General features: G+C 35.3%; 1 protein-coding gene across 2 annotated transcripts; it reads left to right on the forward strand.

Annotated features, from left to right (window-relative positions):
* Positions 1–261: 261 nt before the first annotated feature.
* LOC119787185 (sodium/potassium/calcium exchanger 2-like) lies at positions 262–23956 on the forward strand. 2 transcript variants are annotated; one of them, XM_038290849.1, is made up of 10 exons: positions 262–445; positions 2876–4011; positions 14611–14646; positions 14814–14925; positions 15561–15668; positions 15764–15843; positions 16010–16147; positions 20072–20161; positions 21517–21683; positions 21771–23956. In XM_038290849.1, the coding sequence occupies exons 2-10, from the start codon at positions 3091–3093 to the stop codon at positions 22018–22020; spliced, it is 1902 nt and encodes a 633-aa protein (XP_038146777.1). In that variant the 5' UTR covers positions 262–445; positions 2876–3090; the 3' UTR covers positions 22021–23956. The 2 variants fall into 2 exon arrangements, with proteins under 2 accessions (XP_038146777.1, XP_038146786.1); XM_038290858.1 differs by having other exon boundaries at positions 264–445; positions 15585–15668.
* The last annotated feature ends 1624 nt before the right edge of the window (positions 23957–25580 follow it).

A 25580-nucleotide genomic window follows, 5' to 3' on the forward strand; every position in this document is an offset into this window, starting at 1 on the left:
TTTGTTGTTTGTTTAACTTGCTCGCTTTTGGGTTGTTTGGCTCAAGCAGCTTTTGGCTCATGTTTTGTTTTTTTTTTTTGTTTTTTTTTCCAAAATGTGTTTGCTAAACGCTGTTGGTTATTTACTACACTAAGACTTCATTAGATCATGTGGAACATTTCCAAACATATCAGAATTTGTACATTAGCACCAGTTGATCCTGTCAAAGAGGAGGAACATGAAAGGAGGGTGTGTCTTGCTTTGAGCTGCAGTCTCTGAGCTCCACCTCTGCTCACAGATGAAAATCCACTATGGATTAAGTGTTGGGACCTTCAGATTGAACACTTGACATTTGGGGTTGATCTGTTCTCGGAGTCAATTTAGAGGAATATTCCTTAAAAAACTGGATTTGACGGAGCGGTGCCTGCTGGAATCCTTCCTGCAGTCCAGGGACCATCCGAAAGGGGTATGACACTCTAATTTGATCTAATCTTAATGCTTCAAATGGTTAATTTTTAATTTACCAAGACTTTCTTCAACATCAGATATTTATAAGATCCTCTGAGAAAACTACAAATAGTTTCAAACTGCTTTTACCATTAGTGATGAAAACATTGCACTTCACCTCAAAATTGTAAAGATATCTGCTTTATATTTTTTTAATGCAAACATTACTTATTTGGAGCACACATTAAGTTTAGCTTTTTTTAATGGTTGCGTAGAGATTATTTTGTTGGTGTCTGCTTTTTGACTTGGTGTATCGACACCAATGTGCACAGCCTCAGGCTTATCTAAGTATATCTTCTCAGGGATTAAACTGTGTCTTAATGAGCTTTCGCTAATGTCCAAGCTACAGTTAAAGGACAGCTCTCCAATAAAGATTCTCAGTATAAACACTTTGTCACTTTATCAGAACTTTAGTTAATAATACTTTCAATTCATCTTATTCTGTGGTCTACTTGCAGAATCTCAGATTTAAGTATAATTGAAAAGTTCAAATATAAATTCCTTTGTTTGGCAATGACCATGTCTATAAAATAGCATTTTTAATAATTGAAATAGCTGGGACATTTCCATGAGCTCTTAAATCTGAAGTCTTAATTTAGGATTACATTTTAGTGGCAGCACCTCATAATTCGATGTATCTGAATATTTTTTTCCACAAAGTATTTTGATTTATTGTATAAAGCATGGCGCAGTTGCCTCTGAGCTTTTTGTCACCAAGCTTTATTTCTAAACTGAAACATTTACATATTTGCAGAATATATTAATCTGTAAATCTAACAAATATCAAATGTCTAAACCAAGTTTTTTTTTTTTTAAGATTGAAGGAGCGAATGGTCCACTGAACTACTCTATATCTATAGGCACTTTAAACACCAAAATTGACGCAAGTGCTGAACAGATATCACACACAAACATTAATACAAAAATACAAGAAGATGCATAAAAGATGTTAGAAAGCAATTTATACTGTAAATCTTAAACAAGTCAAAAACCAATGAAAAAAGACGATTTTTCAGTGCACATTTCTAATTACAGTGAAGAGGCCTGTCTAATGTGCACTGGCAGTGGATTTCAGAGCCTTTGAGCTGCAACAGAAAAAGCTCTGTCCCCTTTGAACTTTTGTAGTGCTCTGCACTTCCAGAAAAAGCTAGGCCGCTGTCTTGAGTGAACGTGATGGGGGCTGGGGGGCCAGCATAACTGTAAAAGGTTTGAGACATTTGCAAAACATCCTAATGTCCAAACTGTTGATGTTATGATGTTGTGTAGAAATGTAGCTATTTTTAACTGAAGCAGACAAGGTCACTTTATATTAAAGAATAATGTTGCCCTGCCATATTAAAGTCAGCAAGTTCACCGGAACATCTGGAGGATGCAAGTCTCCAAGATTGGTTTATAATTGTTTTCAAATTGTGGAAGCTTTAAAATGACAATAATGCAAGAAACTTTGTCATATTGTGCACAGAAACATTAATCTTAAGTTTGAGTGCTTCGTGTTGACTTTACTGAGAGAGAACCCCCTCCTAAACCATCAGACCTTATGGTTCTGGTGGACCATCAAGGGGCTTAACTGCAATTTAAAGTATGTAGAGGCAAAGCTGTTTGTTATTTATCTGTAATACAACATGTCTGGTAAAACTCTTGTAAATTATATGAAACCACCATCCTATTTAGAATATCCTCACCGTGAAGTTTCTCATTTGTCCCTTTGGCTACAAGACTGAGTAACTCCTCTAAGCTTTGACAAGGATGCAGTAATGCTTTGAACTAAACTATTTTTATCTCAGTCCAATCTATCTATCTATCTATCTAGCTATCTATCTATCTATCTATCTATCTATCTATCTATCTATCTATCTATCTATCTATCTATCTATCTATCTGTCTGTCTGTCTGTCTGTCTGTCTGTCTGTCTGTCTGTCTGTCTGTCTGTCTGTCTGTCTGTCTGTCTGTCTGTCTGTCTGTCTGTCTGTCCGTCCGTCCGTCCGTCCGTCCGTCCGTCCGTCCGTCCGTCCGTCCGTCCGTCCAACATTTTTATGATGCAAAACCCAAAAATGTTTGTTGCAAGGTTTAGATTTTCATAAAAATTACGAAATGCTGTAACAAGTCCATTTTAGCAGCAAGTCATAATTTGAGGGGAGCAGATTTCAAACGTTGCAAATCAGGGCAAAGCGTGAAAACTGAACTGAAATTATCTCAAATTGTTGCCAACTAGGTAAGTGAAAAGAAAAGCAAACCACCCAGTGATTAGAGTTGGTAAGAACTGCAACATACAATTCAAAGAAAAGACTTTATTAATATTTATTGATATGTTTGAAATTTTAGGAAAGTTTTCTGACATAATGTGCTCTAATGCAGGCATCAATCCTATGCTCTTTTCTCTGTCTTGCAGTGAGTAATATGAGGAAGCCTTTGAATGTGCTTGATCCTGGGATAAGACTACGGGACCTTCAGGGTGTTTAGACCAGGGAGCAGCATGCAAATCAACCGGTGAACCGCTGCTGCCCACTGAACCCCTGACTTGAAGCTGCCAGCACCACCAGCTCAACTTCTGGGGCAGGAATTCCAGACACTCCAGCTCTGTCTGCCAGCCTGCACCTAAACACCATGGATTTCATGCTACCCATAAGAAGTCAAGAAATGATAGCTTTCTCCTGCTCTGATCCTTTCCTGGATCCCGACGGCATCAACACCCGAATCCAGCACCAGGTCGTAAAGAGAAAGCTCCGGCCTGGACGGATTCTCGGCTTCATCATCAGCCTGGTGGCTGTCTGCACAGTTTGTTCACTGAGTGCCTTGTCGTTGGCCACTGTAGTGGCCACTGACCTCAAATCAGTTGCAGAGACCTCAGAAGATGCAGCAGTGCCCCAAAGAACTCTCCTACAGCACCAGAACCTCTCAGCAGCCACAGAGGACACACCGGTGGCCATGAAGTCATCAGATTTGGAGATGAATCAAGGAGACTACCCAACAGACTACTTCAGCGTGGAGGACAGGCGCCAGGGCTATGTGCTTCTTCATATGTTTGGAATGTTATATATGTTCATAGCCTTAGCCATCGTTTGCGATGAGTTTTTCGTCCCTGCACTCACTGTCATAACAGAGAAGCTGGAGATCTCGGATGACGTAGCTGGGGCCACCTTCATGGCGGCAGGTGGTTCAGCCCCAGAGCTCTTCACTTCTGTCATAGGGGTGTTCGTGTCTCACAGCAATGTGGGCATAGGTACCATTGTGGGATCTGCAGTCTTCAACATCTTGTTTGTGATTGGGATGTGCGCCCTGTTTTCCAAAGAGGTGCTGAACCTCACCTGGTGGCCTCTGTTTAGAGACGTCTCTTTTTATATCATCGGGTTGCTCTTGCTCATCTATTTTTTCCTGGATAATCAAATCACCGTTTCGGAAAGTATCAGTCTGTTATTGTGCTACACTTGCTACGTGACATTTATGAAGTACAATGCTGAGGTGGAAAATTTCATCAAAACCAGGCTGAGCAGAAACCAGGTGGACGAGCTGGAAACTGCTCCAAAGGTAAACCCCATCCATCCATCCATCCATCCATCCATCCATCCATCCATCCATCCATCCATCCATCCATCCATCCATCCATCCATCCATCCATCCATCCATCCATCCATCCATCCATCCATCCATCCATCCATCCAACACTTTCACCTTTTCTTGTTGATCAAAATGAAATTTTGCATGATGGGTTATTTTTTTTTGGTGTAGTGCAGTTTAAATCATCTCAAGTTGACCAAAGAGTTTTATATATAAGCCAAAGAACCAAACAGCAGTAAAAACTGAGCATATTTTGTGATAAATGGAATACCATTGTTTCTGTCCTGGAAATCTAAAGGACTTTTTAAAGGGGATAAAGAGCAGGTTGGAATAAATGTTGATAGAATCTGATTCAAAACTGAACCTGGGTGGTTTATTAAAAAAGACTTAACAGAACAGAGCTGCAGATTCTTGATGCTGACTAAGCCTCTACACAGACCGCCTCTCCAGTCTCTTCTTTTTTTGACCTTGTTCAGTCCAGAGACTAATAAGGCTCTTAAGACTGAGGTGATGTAATAGTTCTTGGCCGTCTTCAAGTAAATCCGATTAAGATTCTGGAGACTTTTGGGCTAGAACACAACCTTATAAAATGGAGGAAAATATAAGTATTTCATCAAGGTAATGTATGCTTCAGGAAACATGATTATCTCTAATATTTTATCAACAGAAACATGCATATATAATTCACATTTAAAGGAAGAGAATTTTAACATTGTAGTTTTTTAGGGGTCAGCTGCTGCTTGCTTCTGCTTACAATATGAAATTCTGCCCCAACTGTCTGTTTACAAAGAGAAAGAACTGCCAAAATGACTATAAAGAATATTTATTATACAGTACACAGGCAATAAAGCAATAAAAAATAAAAAAAATACACACATGCAGTATTTGCAGCATGTGTGCTATTCAGCATTACATGTTGAATAGTAAACAAACAGATCAGGAACAACTCCACCTTGTTTGAAGCTAATGTAGTTGATTGGAATTTTCTTCCTGCAGTAATATATATATATATATATATATATATATATATATATATATATATATATATATATATATATATATATATATATATATATATATATATATATATATATATATATATATGTACTGCTTTACTGATGGTAACTTTTGAAAGCTACAATTAAATGAAAGTAGTTTGGATCATAATTTTTTATTAATAAACGTTGTTCTAAGGGTTAGGATATTTAAAAAGTAGACAATGAACTGTTCATAAGATTTTAAGGGATTTAACAAAACACAAATCCATATATACATTTAAGGAATACAAAAATTATGAAAGTAATCATTATAATTTATTCAGCTTGGAAATGATTGTTCATGAGAGTTTTAAAGAGCTTCTTTTCTAACTCAGCTGGCTGTAGTACAGCCCAAATGTTTCATGTGAATAAGAGGAAAAGGAAAGATTTAGTTTATGTGTTTTAAATAGAAATAGAACATTTCTCTCTATATATATTACAGATTAAACATCAATAAACATATAATTCTGTTGCAATACTTTTCAAATTCATGAGTTATCTAGCTGTGCTGCATCTGGGTCTCTGAGCAAGACCCTTAACCCCACACTGCTCCCCGGGGCGCCACACAATGGCAGCCCACTGCTCCCCAAGGGGATGGGTTAAATGCAGGGGTACATCTCTCCACTCTGAGATCAATAAAGTTTAGTTATGAACATGAATAACAGACAGATATCTGGTTTCAGATGTGCTATTTTGGTTTCTCTCCTCTTTATAACATCAGCTAAAGCAATAAAACATAAAGTTTAAATTTCTTGAAATTTTCTCTTAATTAGAGAGAATTAGAAAATAAATTCCTTGGTTTTGAATATGTCAGCTATAGTCTCTGGTAAGCAAAGTTGATATTTCATTCAGTACACCCACTAGAGGGTTTGTCTTTCCAAGAAACAAACAATCAGATTGGAGAGCCAAACATCCACTCTGGACAGACGCTCTTATAAATTGATTTTTACAAAGAAACATTATTACTGCCTGTTTAATCGATGCATTACATAAATGTCTCCATACGTCCACAAACAGTTCTTTTTCAGATAAGAAAATAAGAATCCTGGATCTTTCCGATTATCTTCGATCTCATCATCATACATTGGAGTTTATACCAGAATATTAGAAACTATAAAAAGTTGTCCTTTAAATGTTTCATTATTTACAATCGTTTGTTTGCTTTATTTTTGGGAATTAAACCTCCTTCCATCCATCCGTTTTCACTGCTTAATCCCAGTTGGGGTCGCGAGGTGTGCTGGTGCCTATCTCCAGCTGTCTAAGTCTCCAGTCCATCGCAGGGCAACACAGAGACAAATAATCATTCACACACACACCCAAGGAAAATTTAGGGGAGCCAATTAACTGGACTGTGGGAGGAAGCCGGAGTAGCTGAACAGAACCCATGCATGCACAGGGAGAACATGCAAACTCCATGTAGAAAGACCCTGGGCCAGGAATCAAGCCCAGAACCTTCTTGCTGCAAGGGTGCAGTGCTACCCACTGCACCACTGAGCTGCCCAAGAGAGTGAAACCTTTATGTTCATAATGGGGAAAAAGCTAATTCTTAATAGGCCATACGTACTTATGGGATTTTAATGAGGCATTCAATCTGCAGAGCTGCAGAAAAAAAAAGCTGTTGATAAAGTAATTAAGATGGCATTATAACTGCTGCACCAGGACACCACTGGAAAACTCATTAGAGCATAAAAAAATCATAAACAACCTCTCCGACCCTAATCATTGCCTATTTAACCTACTGGAAAAAAACCAGAGCAGTCGAAGCATCAATATCCAAGCTCTGAAATATTTATCTGCCATTAGCACACCAAATATATCTTCTTTCTGACTTTCCACTTGCTGTTATATTATGGTTTTTTACACTATAAGTGCATTTATTCTTATTAACATCAGTAGTACATTTCTTAAAATTTTCTAAATTTGTCATTTTTTTGTCGTTTGAGCAAAGATTCTAAAATCTGACAAAGAAGACTGTTTCTAACGTTATATGAAGTTAAAAAAATCGACCTTAAAAAAGTGAAACAGTTCTGTAGTATCTAAGGTTATAGCTCCCCACACAAACAATGCCCTGACATCTAAAAATTCCTTACATCTGTTTAGATTTATATGAACCATAAATTACATAATTCAAGAACTATTTAAATGTGGCATGATTGCCCCATAATATTCAATTTCTTCATATTTTTTGGCAGTAAAATGAAATAAAATAAAATAAAAATTAGGAAGAATTGAGCAAAAAAAAAAGCAGTTACAGTTTATTATGTTGTAACATTTTTAACTAAACAAGAGACTTCCTTAGAGAATGTCAAATATACAAACACAACTACTTGATCTCCATTCTTATTTTCCTAAAATGTATACTGCAGCTGCTTATACAAGGCTTAGAATTTTATTTCCAAGTTTTTGATGTAATAATAAAATCAAAGTCAATTTCTGTTTTAATATTCACTTAAATTCGGGTATGCAGAATGGCTTCAGTTAATGACTAGAACAAAAATACATAACATACATGCAGTCATAGAGAAAAATATTAAAGCCTGTTGGGTTCTCTATTCTTGTAAATTTTTCTTTTTTAGATTCTTTAGTTAATAATAAACAAGAAATTGAAGAATACAAGGGTGGTCTGATATTATTTCCATGACTGTATATACAATTCATAGAGCAAATTATTTCAGTTGTCAAAATTATCTTTATTATATTGATTACATTTAAAGAATACTATCTGGGGAGTACATAATAAACACATAATAAACTGAAGACCCATTTTTTTATTTCTCTTATGTGTTCAGAAGATGCTGAGTAGTAAACCTTTCATATTTAGATTTAAATAAAAAAGCATCAGAAACTCTCTGTGACATTTCTGTCCTTCTGGGAATCAGCTGTTCTCCAGCTCGTCTCTCTTCAGCCCTGAGAGCAGCTTTTCTCCTCCCGTTGTCCCAGCACTTGATGTCCAGATGCCTTGCCCTCATGTGTCAGTGGCTGCTAAATAATCCCTCAGGTTAATTCTTCCCAATCTCATTAGAGTCACTAATAATAGCCAGATGCTCCCTGAGGAAGAAGGAATCATCAGATCTTCTGTGTGTTCTATTCGTCTGTCTGCAGTCTTGCTCGAGTCACAGGTTTTTTTTCCAACTTTTGGCATCTGCAGATGATATTTTCAGAAAGCTGTCACTGCTATCAGTGATGCTAATGGCTTCTTTATGGTAGAAGGCAATAGAGATACCTGCAGGTTTGCTCTTTGCTGGCTGTAGAGTCAGCAATCCTCTCTGATCCCCTGATCAACTGCTTACCGGCAGTGACGACAGCAAACAGTCCACCACATCGCAGTTAGATAAGGCAAATCACAAACTGTTTGATATATTTATGAAATTTAGATTGTACGAAAAAAGTTTGCATTGCCTTTGCTTAAGTTCAGTATGGGTTTCATATATGTACCCAAGGTCATCAATAAGTCCAAGGAAACCAAAAGCCACTGGTTTAAAAATAAAACATTTTTTTTATATAAAAACGCAAAAACAAACTAGATGAATATGAATTGCAGGCAGATGATGGTAAGTTGTTTAACAGCTTGGTTACCTGAAGGGGGAGTGGATGCTAGAGTTCACACGCAGGCTTGAATATTAGCAATCTAAAAGTGGCGATCCCCGCGGATTAATCCTGGATAAGTCGCACAGCTCGACAGTGAGCTGGAGGGGCAAGAAGAGACAGAGAGAGAAAGTTGATCTGATTGCACCTCAGCGGCCTGATGGTAATTAGGATGAAGGGAAAGTGTGGTGTAAATCTGCTGACCCCCGGTCAGCACTTTTCACCCTGCTGGAGCGGTTATAGAGCATCCTGGCTGCAGAGGCAAGACCACCAGTATGAAATGAGAGCTCGGTGGAGAAAAGGGAAACAAATTGGACGTTTGCCTTGTTCATTGCAATTACTGATGGGATTTACAAGATTCAACTGATTATACAATGGGCATACTCATCCGCTTCTAAAGGGGCTTTCTTATGTAATTTTCTTTTTCATTTATGACATATATGATTAAAAGTTGAGTTCTTTCTTAATAACCTTTAAGTTAGCTGAGTTCTTTATTTATTTCTATTACTGTAGAACAGAATGTAATAGAATGTAATAGAATAGAATAGAATAGAATAGAATAGAATAGAATAGAATAGAATAGAATAGAATAGAATAGAATAGAATAGAATAGAATAGAAATATCCTTAATTTTTCTATAAGTGGGAAATCCGGTCAGTGGCAAAGTAAATAGGCAACTGAGAGCATCAGGGTACATACAAAATAAAATATATTAGAAAAAAGAAAATTAAATTGTTAAAATTTATTGCAAATGAAGAAAAAGCATAAACAGCAAATGAAAAAAAAAATATCTGTATAAAAAACGGTGCAGTTAATAAAATTGCAGATATCATATTGAATGAAAAACTTTTAAAGATAAAAGAAAATACCAGAAATTCACAAGACAAATGGGAAAAAAATGATGCAGATACTTTTTGAAACTTTGCAACCGGTATTTATCTTAAAAAAAAAAAACTGCAAAACTACAGAGTTTACATAAAAACTGTCTCTCACCTTTTAACCTAATACAGAATCCCTGAAATCCTGTAAGATAATAACAGAATCAATACAATCCACCCTCAGCTATCCTTCTCAAAAATAATATGTTTTAATTCATCATTTTTGTTTGTCCTTCAAAAGCATCTTAACTTTTGCATATTTCATTAGGTTATAGCCACAAACTTCACTGGATTTTATTATGATTTTTAAGGGATAAAAAAAGCTAAAACAATAGAGAGATCGCATAATTTTAAAGTGGAAAGTAACTAATGGTGACAGATATTTGTATTTAGCCATCTGTCTAAAGACTGTCAAGCTTTACTCACATCTCCCAACTACCAAGTCATCTAGATCTGCCGCTGCCATTCTCTTCCTGCAGCCAAAAAGCATCCTGTATGTCGCCTCATCCATGGCAGCCCACCTCCAGCCCCACCTCCACCTACCTTTGACTCCATTTAGATTCCATTCCACCACCAGTGTTCAGTACTGGAAGGATAGATGGCTCTATGCTTATAAATCTGCCCATTTTTTTTTATCATGAGCATTGCTCAGGTCTGAGTCTTCTGCCTGGGAACACATATTTATATTCATTCATGTCAGAAAACTGTCTCCTTGACAGTCTCTCCAGAATAAAATATAAGTGCAACCAATTTCAGAAATCCAATAAGTTTGTACAGTGGAATCGCCTTTGTGTAATTAAATCTGATAATTAAAGCTGCTCTTTCTACAAGTAAAATCTATTTACAAGATAACTGCTTGTTATACACTCCACTAAGAAAAATGGCCCAGGATTGAAGGCCATGAGGTGTAAATTGGTACTTTGGTCAGATGTGACTAAAATGCCATACATGCTAAATAGTATGTCAAGTGAATCACTAACACTGAACATAAACCTCAACACGGTGGCGGTGGGATCATTTGCTAGGGATTTTCTCCTTCTTCTACGGGGATTAGGAGGCTGCTCAGAGATAATGAGACCATAGATTATATAAATGTAGAACAACCCTGGGAAAGGGTCTGTTGAGTGATGAGAAATGTTTGACACTGGAGTAGAGGTTCTCTTTCCAGCAGGACAGAACAAGCTAGCCAGAGCCTCTATGTCAGAGGTCATGGATTAGCGGACTGGGGTCCGGATCCAGACCCACCTGCTGGCGAATCTGGACCCAATCTGATTTAAAACATTTTTAAATAACTGCATGTTGTCTGTTGACAGTGTCTAACTTCACTTGCACCGCTTCTTCTGTTATATGGTAAAGACTTCCAGAGCGCCGGGACCAGAGTACCCAAAGAGCTGCTGTCAGTCTGGGTTGCTGCTGCTGCTACTTTTAGACACAGCAGGCAAACCTGTGGCAAGCCAGGCGATGTGAAAGTAGGAGAAGATGATGAGAAAAATAGAGCAGAGAAAGTGTGGACTGCTGGAAAGAAAAGTGAAATGGTGTGCTCAGAGATGACCCTGCACATTTTGAGTATGTTTGGCTCAACCTGCTGCTGTGAAGCAGGATTTTCCAAGATGAACATAATATAAAATACATATCATTCCAGTCTCAAAATGATCATGTTGATATGTGCTTGAGAATGGCTTTGTCTGCATTTAAACCCAGGTTTAAAGCCTTGCAGGGCAGCATAAAGCCCACTGCTCTTATTAAGACAGAAAAAAGAAAAACAAAAATGGTCAGTTCAGGTGTTTTATAAAATATGTGAATCAGGAAATTGTCTGTATACCAAACTGAAAGATTGTTGTTCTCTACTTCAAAAAAACAAAAACAAATAAAAAACACTTTCGATTTTAAAATGGAAAAATGTTGAAAAATGCCAGATCTACTCTACTTCTTATACCTGTAGATGCACTCCAGCTACTTATTTTTTTCCTTCATCTTTAAATAAAAAAATGTTTCACATAATATTTTTGATCTCTGGTTGAAGACGAAGATATTTTTTGTGCCTTACATAAAATTATAGAGCTAAAGGTGTCATAAGCCAGTATTTTACTGCAGCTTTCTCTGTCTTATGTACACAGCAGCCACATTAGAATTAGAAGCCTGGTTTGATTAAAATGATGAACCATCACAGCAGAGGGACTGCAGCTTTAGGACTTTCTGATTCCCTCTGGTGCAAAAATTTCTACATTTTAACTTGAAGTGCTTGAAACCTTAGACTTCTTGTCTAAATATATCTTTTTCTAAAGGACATTTGTTAATATTTTTAGAATCTGATTATTGCCAAGTCATGTTTGTTTTGGTGATAAGCTACAAAAAGAGGCAGACACACAGCTGACAAATATGACTATAATTATATGAGTTAGAGCAAACAAAGGCAAGGATTATAAAATATTATGAGGAAAGAGATGAATAGTGCAGTTTGGCAGAGTAGCAACATGGCAGATATAAGAATCAGAATCACTTTATGAATCCGTTGCGGGAAATTCTTTTCTTGCAGTGCATCCGCTTACATTAGAGAGAAAATAAGATTGTAAGTACAGTATAATAGAGCAAAATGAAATATAATATAATAAGACAAAATAAAAAGTCAAGTTACAACCCATACAGTAAAATTACACCCTTTCTATATAAACATTGTAAAATAAAGTATAAGAATTAAATAAGGAATATTATTTTGCATGACCATGAATACAATAATATAATGTAATGTAATGTTAGAGGTTGATGACTTTATTTTTCACAACCATTTATCAAAAAGTCATATTCAGGCTTTCATGAATTCAGATGGATCCATTTTTACTTTATACATGAAGGCTGTGCTAAATTTTAAATTTAAATACATTATTGATGACTATATTAATATCAAAGCGTTTGGATAAGTTGTTTTCTAGCTGTTTTTTTTTTCTGTTTTACTGTTCTTAGATATATTTTCCCCTACCAAGACATTTTTAGACTCTCTAATGGATTTATAATCAGTTGTGTTTTACCGAGGAAATAGCTTAAGTCTAAATGTTTTTTTTTTTAAAGGAATAAGATAATATCACATTTTAATTTCTTTTACCAACCTGTCATATCTGGTGGACTGAATGTATCTGGTTAGTAAAAAGTATTCATTGAAAAACTGATTGTTCTAAATATAAAATTTATTTTTCCTACGGAATTAGCATAGTGTTTTTAAATTGTACTGATTTGATCGCAGATGATCACAAATACTGTTAATATTTCAGTCCTGATTTACTTCCACTTTAGTTTTTATATATTTTATAAAATAAGTTCTATGAATATTTCAACCTTTAAAACACTAGATTTTTCTATAAATGCCTTCTCTTTGTTTTCAAAGCATGTGCCTACAATTTTAGAAGCATATAGTTTTGTTTTAATTTTAGGTGTAATAATTAAATATAATTTTTTTTTAGACATTTTTAATTTCAGATCTTAAATTTGATGCTGGTTTTACTTTCATATTAAAAGATAAAAATATAAATTATATAAAATAAAAATATCTTCAATAACAGGAGTATCTTCAATAACAGCAGTAGTTTTTTCTAAGGAGCTCTGATTTTGTCTGATTTTAAACAGTGTTTTAAAATTTGTTTATAGCCTGAAAAAATAATTGAAGCAGTTTGACCTTCATATTGTAAGTTTAAAAGACTAAGATTATACCGGGGCCCATTTCAAGCTTGCTCTCTGTCACATCACAGTGTTTCTCTAGTTGCATAATTATCGTATGAAGCTTTTCAGATGAAAAGTTGTGCCAACAATGGATCCCCAAAGAAGGAACTTTAAATATAGCACTATATTGGCAGCACTGAACTTCTGTGGAGTTTTTATTATGTACTTTATTAGGGAATCGGATTTCTCACCTACTGGTAAATCAGGGTGTACAGTCTACCATCTTGAAATAGCTGCACCCTGAAATGCTCCAAGAAGTTTGATAAGAACTCTATGTAATAAATATCTAACCTTTAAACCAGCATATTTTCAATCTGTCCTTTGATTTTAAACCCAAGATCATTGTTTTATTTCCTCTGCATTTATCGTTTAACTGGGTGTAGTAATGTTTTAGAGAAGGCCTGATAGATGCATAGCTTGAATCTGATGGAGAATCTGTGAAAAAGGTAAAAGATTAGGGTAATGTTAAAGAAGCCTCCCAAACTCAAAGGCTCAGAGTTTATATTTAGTTGCTTTATTATTATTTTTTTTTACAGCTTCTTTATAAGGCAATAAAATAAATTGAAAAAAACGTTTAATTGATCAAAATTAAAAAAAGAGTAGCGTTTTTTTTTTCTAAATTGATACCTCCTGAATATTCCTTTATCCTCTTTTGAGAGATTCCTGTGAACCAGGGAATGAAGAAATTTGCAATGAACACTGTTCATCTCAGGTTTTTTTTATTTTCTATTATTGACTGCAGAAATGTGACGGTATCCATAGTCCACAGTGTGTGGCAGGAATTAATTAAAATGCTTGATGATTTTATTTTTGTTGTATGATAATTAAAAGTTCTTTTTTCAAGTTGTGAAGAGGTGATGAAGTATTAGGGCAAAAGGTTTCGGGGTTTGTTTTTTTTACATTAGTGTTTTGTATTAAGTCTATTTCTATCTATTTTTCCAGCTGTAAAAAAAAAACTAAATTTGAACCAGCTGTTCTGCTCACTGCTTTAGATGTCTTCTTTTTCCTGTATTCTTTCCGTCTTACCATTTAGATGAAACACATATGTGTAATAAAAACTAACAAAGAGAAAATAAGGTAATAAAAACAGTGTAGTAAGAATAACAAATGTTTCATAACCATAACTTACTGCTGTGTTTTTCAAATATTTTTTTAACACTTTATAGATAAAATGTATCATAAGCACAGATACATCATGCATACAGCATCAATAAGTAAAAAAATATATTATTGGATATTTTAACCCTTGATAGAGTCTCATTATTATTTTAATCCTCTGCTAACCTGTGTGAGCTACATCTGCGAGGAACGACTTCTAAAATGCATTAACACACATTTCCTCTATTTTAATTCTAAAGGTAAACGCACCAGGAGACGATGAGAACAAGTTGACAGTGAGTTTGCTTTGCATGTTTCTATTAGAGTATAATCTGGGTTTTAGATGAAAACTGTTCATTTCAAAGACATATGTATTTTTTTTTCTATAAATAATGTGAGATATATAAAGAATATATGTATATTAATTCTAATCTGTTTCTTTGTTTTATTGCTTATTTTACAGGCCAAACCCCGGCTGCAGAGGGAAGGCAGCTGTGCATCGCTGCACAACTCCCTGATGAGAAACAGCATCTTCCAGCTCATGATTCACACACTGGACCCCCTCAGTAATGAAGGTACACAACGAGAATAAATTTAACATATTAGGTCTGTTACAGGTGCTATAAATCAATTTAATCTGAAAAAGAACTACGGTAACATTAAAGGTATAGTGGAGAATTTTAACACATTTTTTTAAAAGACCCGCCCTTTTCACTTAAAATAAATGCACATGCACAAATCTTGACCCGCTCCCTCTATTAAATGCAAGAGCATGGATGAGCCCATTTCTCCTCGTGCACGCTCTGTTTAAAAGTTGCTGTTCTCATCGCTCATACACGCTTACTTCCCAAAAGAAGATCTGCAATTTTTCCACTATGTCAGACTCACAACCGGTAAGTGAAAATGGGGACGAGCATGTAGGACGGCCTTACGTAAAAGCATCCCCAGAATGATTGACAATTAGGAGGACCATTTACTTTGATGATCCACCAGGAAAAAGAACATCCTCCACTATACCGTTAACTAAGTAGACGCTGTGAATTATACATGTATTTAATAGTTTACTCAAGTAAAGAAAATATAGGTGACATTTGTTGTGTACATGTGTAAATAAAAACAACTCTTTGATTTTGTTGTTGATTAAAAATAAACTTTCTTCCCTAAATCCACCTCTCTTGCATGGCTCACACTCCTCATTCTGATCTGACAGAAGCATCTGTGTCCTCCCCTGCAGGACAGTTTAAAGAGAAGGCATCCATCCTCCACAAAATGGCCAAAAAGAAGTGCAAAGAAGATGCTGCCACTGCCAATGGTGTAGGTGTGTAACGGAACAAAAAGACACACTAGCTGATTTATTTGTTACTTAAAAAAACTCACTAGTTTGTTTTTTGTTTTGTTTTTTTCTCCTTAAAGTTGATAAAGCCTCCCAAAAAAGTTCAAAGGTTGCTGTGGAGGTGACGCCCCCCATGAATGGAGTGGCAGTAGGAGACCTGGTATGCTGTTTTTCTACATCTGTCTTTACACATTGATTCAAATCTGCATGACGTCTTTGAATAAATGAAATCTATACCTACAAACCTTGCAATGGGGATATTTGCTTAGAAGATGGAAAAAAATGTTTATCCATCATACAGTGTCAGACATTTACCTTCTCCTTAGGAGGGGGAGGAAGAGGAAGATGAAGACCAGCCTCTGAGCTTGGCCTGGCCTGATACCCTCAGAAAACAGATCACCTATCTCTTAATCCTTCCCATCATCCTTCCCCTTTGGCTCACATTGCCAGATGTCAGGAGAGAGGTGAGTAAAACCACATTTTTCCTACCAAATTCAATCTTACACAATAAGAAATTATACTTAGCGTAATCCCTTATTTTCTAAGTTACACTTTTTGGTAACTTGTCTATAAACACCACTTTGAAGCAAACAAGGCAAACATGTGAGGTCAAATGTGATCAGGGCATCTGCAAGTTTTACTTCTGTTTAAAGCTGAGTTTAACAGATTCATATATATATACCGGTACATATATATAAATTATGTAATGTTGCCTTGCTTTTTTTTATATGTTGCCGACTGAAATAGTTGTAATAAAAAGTCAATTAGTTAAATTAATAAAAAGTTCTTAAGTTGATAAGCTAAGTATAACAGTAGGCTAATTAAAAAAGTTAAAAGCTATAAAAAAAAAAGATGATAAGCTAATTTTAAAAGTACAAAAAGTCTAATTCCTGTATCAGCATTACTGTTCTGAGCAGTGTTAAAGGGTTGATGTATTGAGATGATCCAGCACCTAACACTAATTGGAAAATTTTAACTTTTCAAGGACAATTGAAATCATGAAATGATTTGAATTGCGCAACCCTGTACCTGCTCCCAGGGGTGAATGCCAATTAAAACTAGTGCGAGAGCGTGCACGTGCCCATTTCTCCTCGCACATGCTCTGTTTAAAAGTTGCTTTTCTCATAGCTCATTCAAGCTTACTGTGACCGAATGTCCGCCCTAACCCATAAAATCCCTCAATCACTTTATAGAGCGGGGACAATATAGTGAACTTTATAGTGAACGCAGTTGACTGTTCGGACAAATGATCACTTTGATTTGACAAATGATTACTTTTTGCTCCGTTGGTCACGTAACTCCTCCTCCACTGCGCAGTTCCTGCACTATGGGCCGGATCTATCAAAGGTTTGCGTGTATTAAAACGTGAGCTATTTCACTGCGCACGCTAAAAAATGTATAAACTGATCTATCAACAGCGTGCTAAAAGGATTTGGTCTTTAAAACGTGCTAAATAGCGCCTCTTATCCATTTAGTACTTTTTCTGCAATGAATATGCAATATGGGGCGTTTACACGCTAAAGTGCGTCTTGTGGGAGGAGAACATGTAAATATATTAATTTAGCACTCGCAAAGTGATTTATCAAACCTGAACGCAATTTTGCTAACGGTATCTGACTCTATATTTAACATGTTTCAAAAGAAGGTGCAAATGGTCTGTATGCGTAATTGCGCACACATGGCAGCGGTTATTGTCGCAAGAAGGAGACATGGAAATAAAGCAAGGAGACGCAGAGAACGCATTTTTTCACTCCGTGTGAATATTTTTGGAATGAAGGAGGAAACGATCATCCAAACATATCGTTTATCCAGCATTGCCATTTTGGAGCTGTTGGGGGAACTCCGAATGGATTTGAAGCCAGCCACAAGGAGGACCCACGCAATACCAGATATCACAAAACTCCTTGCAACATTGCACTTTTTTGCATCTGGGTCATTCCAGCGTACGGTTGCAGCGTGAGCTGGGATCTCCCAATCTCGTTTTTCAGAAGTGCTGTCCGACGGGGTCGGGGTTCTCCCCCTGCGCCTGTGGAGCAACATGCCAAATGCTGCGGGGATCTCATCCACAGTCACAGGCCAATACAAAACACCTGTTTTTTTGTTGTTGTTTTTTTTACTGCAGCACATACCACCTTAGGGAATAAAGGTTGCCAATTTATATATATATATATATATATATATACATATATATATATATATATTTATTTATTTATTTATTTATTTACTTATTTATTTTTTTTGTTGGGGGTCACTGTAAGATCTAAATTTCTTAATGCACTAGTTTGTACAGACTACAAACTACTTTGCCGCAAACCACAAAACGCGCAAAACCATCATTTAAATAGGGCGTCTCCAACAGTTTTGCACCTGCCACCAGTTACGCAATCACTCTTGTTAAATCACCCGCAAACCATAGTTCAGCCCCTCGCGCAAAATTCCAGTTTGCGAGCGCAAATTACTGCACGCAAAATTGGATCTTGATAAATCCGGCCCTATCTCTGTTATTAGTCGCCGCTGTCAGGTAGCAACAGCCTATGGTTACAGCGGGCGCTGTAACTGCAAATCCTATAATGTTTTACACTTTCTTTCTCTCTGAACCACGGTTAGAAAGGTGAGCTTCAATGGCTGTCTGAAACCGTAGCTCACCACAGATATACACCTGAAAGTACGCATGCGTAGAAAAAGATAGCTAATGGGACAAACACGTAGGACGGTGTTACGTAAATATATCACCAGAATGATTGACAATTAGGAGGACCACTTATTTAGATGATCCACTCAGTAATAAAAGATTGTCCTCTATACCTTTAAATGTGTCCAGATATACATCTGGAAACATATAGTGGTTCATATGTTTAGAGTTGGAGTGATAAGAGCTGAACCACCTGGAGGTGGAAGAAGGAGGAACAACACTTGCCATTAGGTTGACAGTTTACATCAGTAATAAAATTACAATTCAGTTTCATGTATCATTATTTAAGCATTTTCTTTTCTTTTCTGCATAAAACAGCATTGGAATTTGATAAGCCTAATATTTTCACCAAAAAAGCAGAGATATGGTTAAAAAAAAAAAAAAACTTGAATAAATAAACTGATTTACATTTAAACCAATACTTGTTTGACAACAGATATAGGAAATCAAGTTAAACATTTACAGCATTTTAACTGTTAAATGCTTTAAATAATATCTTATACCTACTCTAAGAGCTATGGTTTGTCAAAAATAAGACATAAGAAAAACAATTTAAAAAAGAAAGGCTTTTTGAAAACAATATAATTGTTTTCAAAAATATTAAAAATAAATCAAAAAGAGCTTCTGTGCATTTCAGGACAGATAGACTATGTTGAATTAAGCTGAATTCCCCATAAACATTTGAGGAGCGGTTTTCTGATGTATGGCTATGAAATAAATAAATAAAATCATAGGCCTTGATTTTCACAGCTCCAAGCTTTTTTTTGTTGTTGTTGTTGTTGATACTCAGTTAAAGTTAGAAATAAAATTACAATAAAACAAAAGTTCAGTTGAAGTTATAGAAATTCTGAATGTTTTTTCTAAGTGGTGGCGCCAAATATTTTTGCTGCAAAAACAGCCTATTGAATGAGCTGTTGTTGCTATGGTGATATTTTACAGTCATCAGTAAAGACAAAATTTCTGTAACATGCTAAGAATAAAATCATGACAACTTTTTTTAATATCCTGGATTGTTTCTCATTTGTATGATCATACTCATGACACTGACTTTAAACAATACAGGCAGTTCAAAGAGACACATTAGAGTCTCTTTACACATTGAAACGACCTGGAAATAAGTAAAAATGTCTTACATCAAGTGTATTTACTTATAATTTCAACAGGTAAATAAGATGATTTGCCAATAGATTACTCTTAAAATAAGATAATTAGATGATATGCACTTAAAATAAGACAATGCAATGTTTTTTTTCTTATTTTAAATGTAAATTGTCTTGTTCCATTGGCAAAGTGTCTCACTTACCTCCTCGATTCAAGAAAACATGCATTTATTTTAAGAAAAAAAAAAAAAAGTAAATTTTTTTTTTACAGTGTATGGTAAAAAAAAAACCAAATGCTATAGATGTTCAAGTACTTTGACCAAACTATTACTGTTCCAGCAAATACAATAAATATATTAACACATGAAATATGTGATGCTGATGGTAGAGGAACTATAATAAGCGTGAGATAAATGTAAAATACAAAATGTTTTAAGTTATAGACCTTCATTCAAATGTTAAGTTTGCATTATTTAAAATCCTGAAATATTTTAATTCCTTTTCTATAAAAGCTTCAGAAATAATCACGAATCAGTCAGGTTCCGTTTCCTGCAGCTTAAAGGTTTTAAAGTTATTGTTTTTTTTTTTTTTTCTAGACATCTCAGAGGTTCTTTCCAATCACTTTCATTGGCTCCATCTGCTGGATTGCTTTCTTCTCATACCTGATGGTGTGGTGGGCTCACCAGGTAACTGATCAGCACAAACACACTCAAACATCAATAGCAGAAGGTATTGGTCTCACACACACATCACATCACTTCTCTGCTGCATTACTCTAGCAGCTTATTCTGATTAAACAAAAATACTATAGATCAGCCAGAAAATTATAGATTGATGCACAAATAGAAGGAGAGAATTGTTTAAAAGATTGTCAGCTGAAAAGATCAGCTGTAGATGCAGAACATCTTAGCAAAAGTTTTTCATTTATGATTATAAAGTAGAGGGAGTAATTACAGATTTAACATTGCAGCCACAGCAGGATGGAAGAATTCAGTATATGTTCTAGATGTTCTTAGGGAGAGAATTGCAGATAACATCATGAAAATAGAAATTTGTCCTTGTATTGCATTAACCGGATAAAAGTTACTGTGCTTTAGGAGGAATGGCATCCTGCATCAGATTAGAATGAGCCAAATAACTCCGAGAAAACATTACCATGCCAACACAGTCCTTCATGGGGAGGAATTTTGTACTTTTTAAATAATTATTGCTTTACATATATATGCTATTTTATTCTGTTTATTCTCGGTTTACAAAAAGAAACTGCAATATAGCATCAATGCCCAAACTGTAATGTGAAGAAAAACAAGCCTTATCTCTACTTGTGCCACAGGGAAAGTTTGCAAACTATTGTGCAGTTATTTAAGATACCGACATAGTTTATTTGTTTAAAAAAGCTTAATAATAATAATAATAATACATTTTATTTGAAAGCGCCTTATCACAACACCCAAGGACAATGTACAGGCAGATAAAAACATTAAACACAGGAAGCTAAAAAGTACAAGCATAAAGATGCCACAGAAAACAAAACAGCAGGAAGTAAAATAAAACCAAAGGAAGAAAAGGAAGAGAACAATATTGGAGTGATGCGTAAGAACTAGATGGGATAAGACTGTCTGAACAGGAAAGTTTTGAGTCTGGATTTGAAAAGAGGGAAGGAGTCCAAAGTACGGAGATCTGGAGGGATCTCCATACTCTAAACAATATTAGTATAGTGGTCATATTGATTGTCATTCCTAGGGATCGAAGGAACTGAAAGTCTTTTTTGAGTCCTGTAATTATTTAGTATAAACTCATTAAGTTGTATTCTTTAAATCAACTGTCCAAAGAGTTTATTCAGTTAAAAAAATGTTCCCACAAATTACTCCAAAAGGAATCCCAAAGGCAAATAAAGTGTTCTAAAAATTCTAATTAAATGTGAACCTGTACAGACTGTTTTTAATGCTGAGCTACTGATTGAAAGTGTGAAAAAAGAATAGCACTGATGATTTAATACAGGAACGTTAAGAAAAATGTTTTCATCTTTGCTTTATTCAAGGTTGGAGAAACTTTCTGGATCACAGAGGAAATCATGGGTTTGACCATTTTAGCAGCAGGCACATCCATCCCTGACCTGATCACAAGTGTGATTGTGGCAAGAAAAGGCCTGGGTGACATGGCAGTGTCCAGCTCCGTGGGCTCAAACATCTTCGATATCACTGTTGGGTACGTCCCCCATTGAACATTGTCTAATAGATACTAATTAAATCTCTGTGAATACCTGAGCATCTATATTCTTCTCTCTTCCACCAGCCTGCCTTTCCCATGGCTCCTCTACAACATCATCAACGACTTCAAGCCTGTGGAAGTGAGCAGCAACGGCCTGTTCTGTGCCATCGTCCTCCTTTTCCTTATGCTCCTCTTTGTCATCATTTCCATCGCGGCTTGCAAGTGGAGGATGAGCAAGATCCTGGGCTTCCTAATGTTCCTGCTCTACTTCGTCTTCCTGGTGGTCAGCGTCATGCTGGAGGACAGAGTTATCGTGTGCCCAATCACCATCTAAATGAGGAACTCCTGCTGATGAACTGAAAGCTGAAATTTGCTCTTTAACAGTGCAATAACATACGACCAGTTGTATGTTATTACAACATGCTCATCATAAATAACTTTACTGCATACACACAAACACTATATATATATATATATATATATATATATATATATATACATATATATGTACACATGTACACACTTACAAGCTGATGTGGTTCAAACAGAAGTTTTCTTTTAAATGAATGCTGCTGGTTCAAGCTGTTGCATCATAGCAGTTTCACAAAGCCATGTAGGCCTATTGTTTAGGCCTCCCAATGAGGAGACACTTTGCACTGTGTGAAACATCCAGTCAGGACTGTCTGAGACCTGCTGAAACAATAAATGGAGAGACAATGGAAACTGGATGATGGGGAAAAACTTTTCTTTCAGAATGAATGACAAAAACTGCAACAGTGAAAAAAGAAACTCTACCAGTCAGTGAAGTCATTACGAATATAAATGATATGGACACTCGAAGAGACATGTTATCGTTTCAATGCCAGAGGAGCTTTGGCTTTGAGATCAAGGAAAGTGTCATAGAACAAAAAAAAAAAAAAAAAAAAAAAAAAGAATGGCCAAGGGAACTTATTTTTGATAGCTGCTTTTTTAGACTTTGAGATGTAAAGAGTATACAAAACTTCAGATTTTGGTTTGCAATATGATAGACTAATACAGTTGATTGTCAATGATTTGACGTTGGTTTCAGATAACGCTTCATGTTCACCCCATTCATGATTTACTATGCATTAAATATTGAATAGCTTAACACACCTTGGTTTTCTTTACATCTGCTTCTGAGTGCTAAAAATGGTTGGAACATAGCTCTCCATTCTGGCTGCCTTTAAGTGCACCACTGTAGAAAGGGAAACACGTCAATATCCTGGTTTTACTGAAAATACTTGATGGCAGAGATGTTTGTTCATTTGTTGTTGTTTTTGTATGTGCTGACCCCCACAGATGCTATTTAAATCGGGGGTGGGTTGGCCACCGCAAGTCTTGTCAGTGGGGAGTGGGTGCGCCCCCGTGAAGCTACAGTCCAAGCAGCTGGTTGGATACTGGTTGTTCACTACTGGAGGGTAAAAATATATTGTATTTTTTATCTTAGCTGATTGAAGGGGTCTCTTTTTTTAAGGAATCTGGATTATATTTCATCATATTATTCTTCACTTAATAGAGTTCCTCAGAAACATAGTTTAACATTTATGAAACATTTAATCTATATCTAAAACCTCAGAAATGTCATTTTCTTTGTTTTTTGGCTTCATAACCGGTCAAACCTGGACTGAAATATTTTTCTATGATTAAATATTCTTTATATCACAGTTTTAAATTGTGAGATCTGTAAAACATTGTGAAAAAACTGTTCTTCGGGTGCAGAAGGAGGTGCTCGCCTACGGTGCCCTTCTTCCAAGAACTGCCCCTGAGTGAGGGACCAAAGATTAGCCCCATTTTTTGTGTCATTCTTGTTTAATTGTTTAAATTTTCTTTTTTTTTATTAAGGATTCATAAAAAAAATTGAAGAGTTTCATATGAGCGAGTAATTCGGATTTTTTGTTGCTAATTACTTATGTTAAACAGAATATACGTACTGTAATTTATCTCCGGTGTTGTTCACTATGACTTCATTGCCATCTGAAAGAGGAGGTTGTTTTCTTTTGTGCACGTTAAGTCAGAAATATCCCTACAGTCAGTCTGTGACCCAGCTCTGATTCTGGGACTAGAGTTTAATGCGGTGAAACAATGTGTGCACGTAGAAAATCTCTGTCTTTTTCATCTTTTTCTTTTTAAATGTATACAGACTTTCAAAAGAGACTTAATAACAGCAACAATTGCAAATACTTTAAGCATGTACTGATGTTAATAAAAAATATGTTGATGTTCTACAATAAAATAATCCCTCTCTTTAAGTGCATTGTTTCTGGGATTTTTTTTTTATTAGGTTTGTGTTTTTATAAAGCCAGGAAAAACTAATCATGATATGATAACAAATAATTAATAAATAAATGCACTTGAATGAAACACATGCTCGGATTGTTTCCATATAAAAGCTTTAAGCACCGCTGATTTTCAGCAGTTTCTGGTTAAAAAGTATATATATATAGATATATATATATATATATATATATCTATATATATATAGATATATATATATATATATATACAATACATCAAGAGAATGTCAAGAGTGTGCGAAGCAGTAATCAAAGCAAAAGGTGGCTACTTTGAAGAACCTACAATATAAGACATATTTTCAGTTGTTTCACACTTTTTTTGTTAAGTATATAATTCCACATGTGTTAATTCATAGTTTTGATGCCTTCAGTGTGAATCTTAAGTTTGCATAGTCATGAAAATAAAGAAAAAGTTGAATGAGACTTTTGAATGAGAAAGTGTCCAAAAATAAAACTGGAGCAGAATCTGTTCAGATAGAGATACCCTCAAATTAATTGTAAGAAAAAACGTAGGCCCTTATATGATCTGATATTTATGGAAATGTCTAGAATGTTAAATTATATGAACCCTGGGATGAAAGTCATCAAAAATTCTGTTTAATGGCTGAATAAGACTTTTTTATTTTTATATTTGTGTTTTCCTACCACACTGCAAACTGATCTGTTTTATACACACTTAAAATTTTTGTTTTTGAACAAAATTGGACAATAGGCATTTATCATGCTTTTTCTTTACTGAATATGTTTTATTAACAAATAGAATAAACAGTAATTAATGTAATCACTGTTCTACCCATTTATATTCCACCCAATTTTTACATTTCCACACAGTTTAATAAGTCATGCTCGATCTAAGCAGATGTATAATCTAAATACCGGTAGGTATAAATACTGGTTTACTGTACATAAGTAGCTCTTTATGGTGAATATTTATTTTCAGAGGACTTTTACATTCACTCACTACATTTGATCATAAATATCTGTACTTTCTACTCCTTATTTTCTCAAAGTAGTCATCTTGCTAAAAGTATTTAACTGCTCATGCAGGATGTCAGTCCAGTCGGGTCTATATTCTCCTACCTGAAATTTTAATTCAGAACAAAACCTGTCAGTTTTTGATGTTCTGTCTACCAACACAGAGAGCAAAATAGAAAAAGATTGAATCCATTTTCTGAGCATATTTTTTCAGGAAGATATAATGTTTAGAAGTTATTTTGTATAACTTAAGACCAAAGTGTGTTGTAGAAAGTGTACTTCTTTAAAATTCAGTAAAGGAGTTCATTCTTTACTTTTACCAGTCTTTGTTTTTAAACAGGTATCTGTACTTTTACCTAAACAAGGATTGTAAGCATGTTTGACACCTTTGGATTTTAGGCCAATATTAAGGAAAGCATTTGTTAACTGAGTTTCAGGGTTTTAAGCTAATTGATTAGTTTATTCTGCAGTTTAGGCTGTTTTTCTACAACCCATTTCTCTTTATATATGAATCACTTGAATACAAGAAACAGTCATATGAAAGGGTGATAATGGGATCCCCGTTGTTCTTATCTATTAAAAACATATGGAAGCATATTTATGT

Source organism: Cyprinodon tularosa, unplaced genomic scaffold (assembly GCF_016077235.1).
Source record: "Cyprinodon tularosa strain WSP-4 unplaced genomic scaffold, ASM1607723v1 ctg108, whole genome shotgun sequence".
Classification (NCBI taxonomy): domain Eukaryota; kingdom Metazoa; phylum Chordata; class Actinopteri; order Cyprinodontiformes; family Cyprinodontidae; genus Cyprinodon; species Cyprinodon tularosa.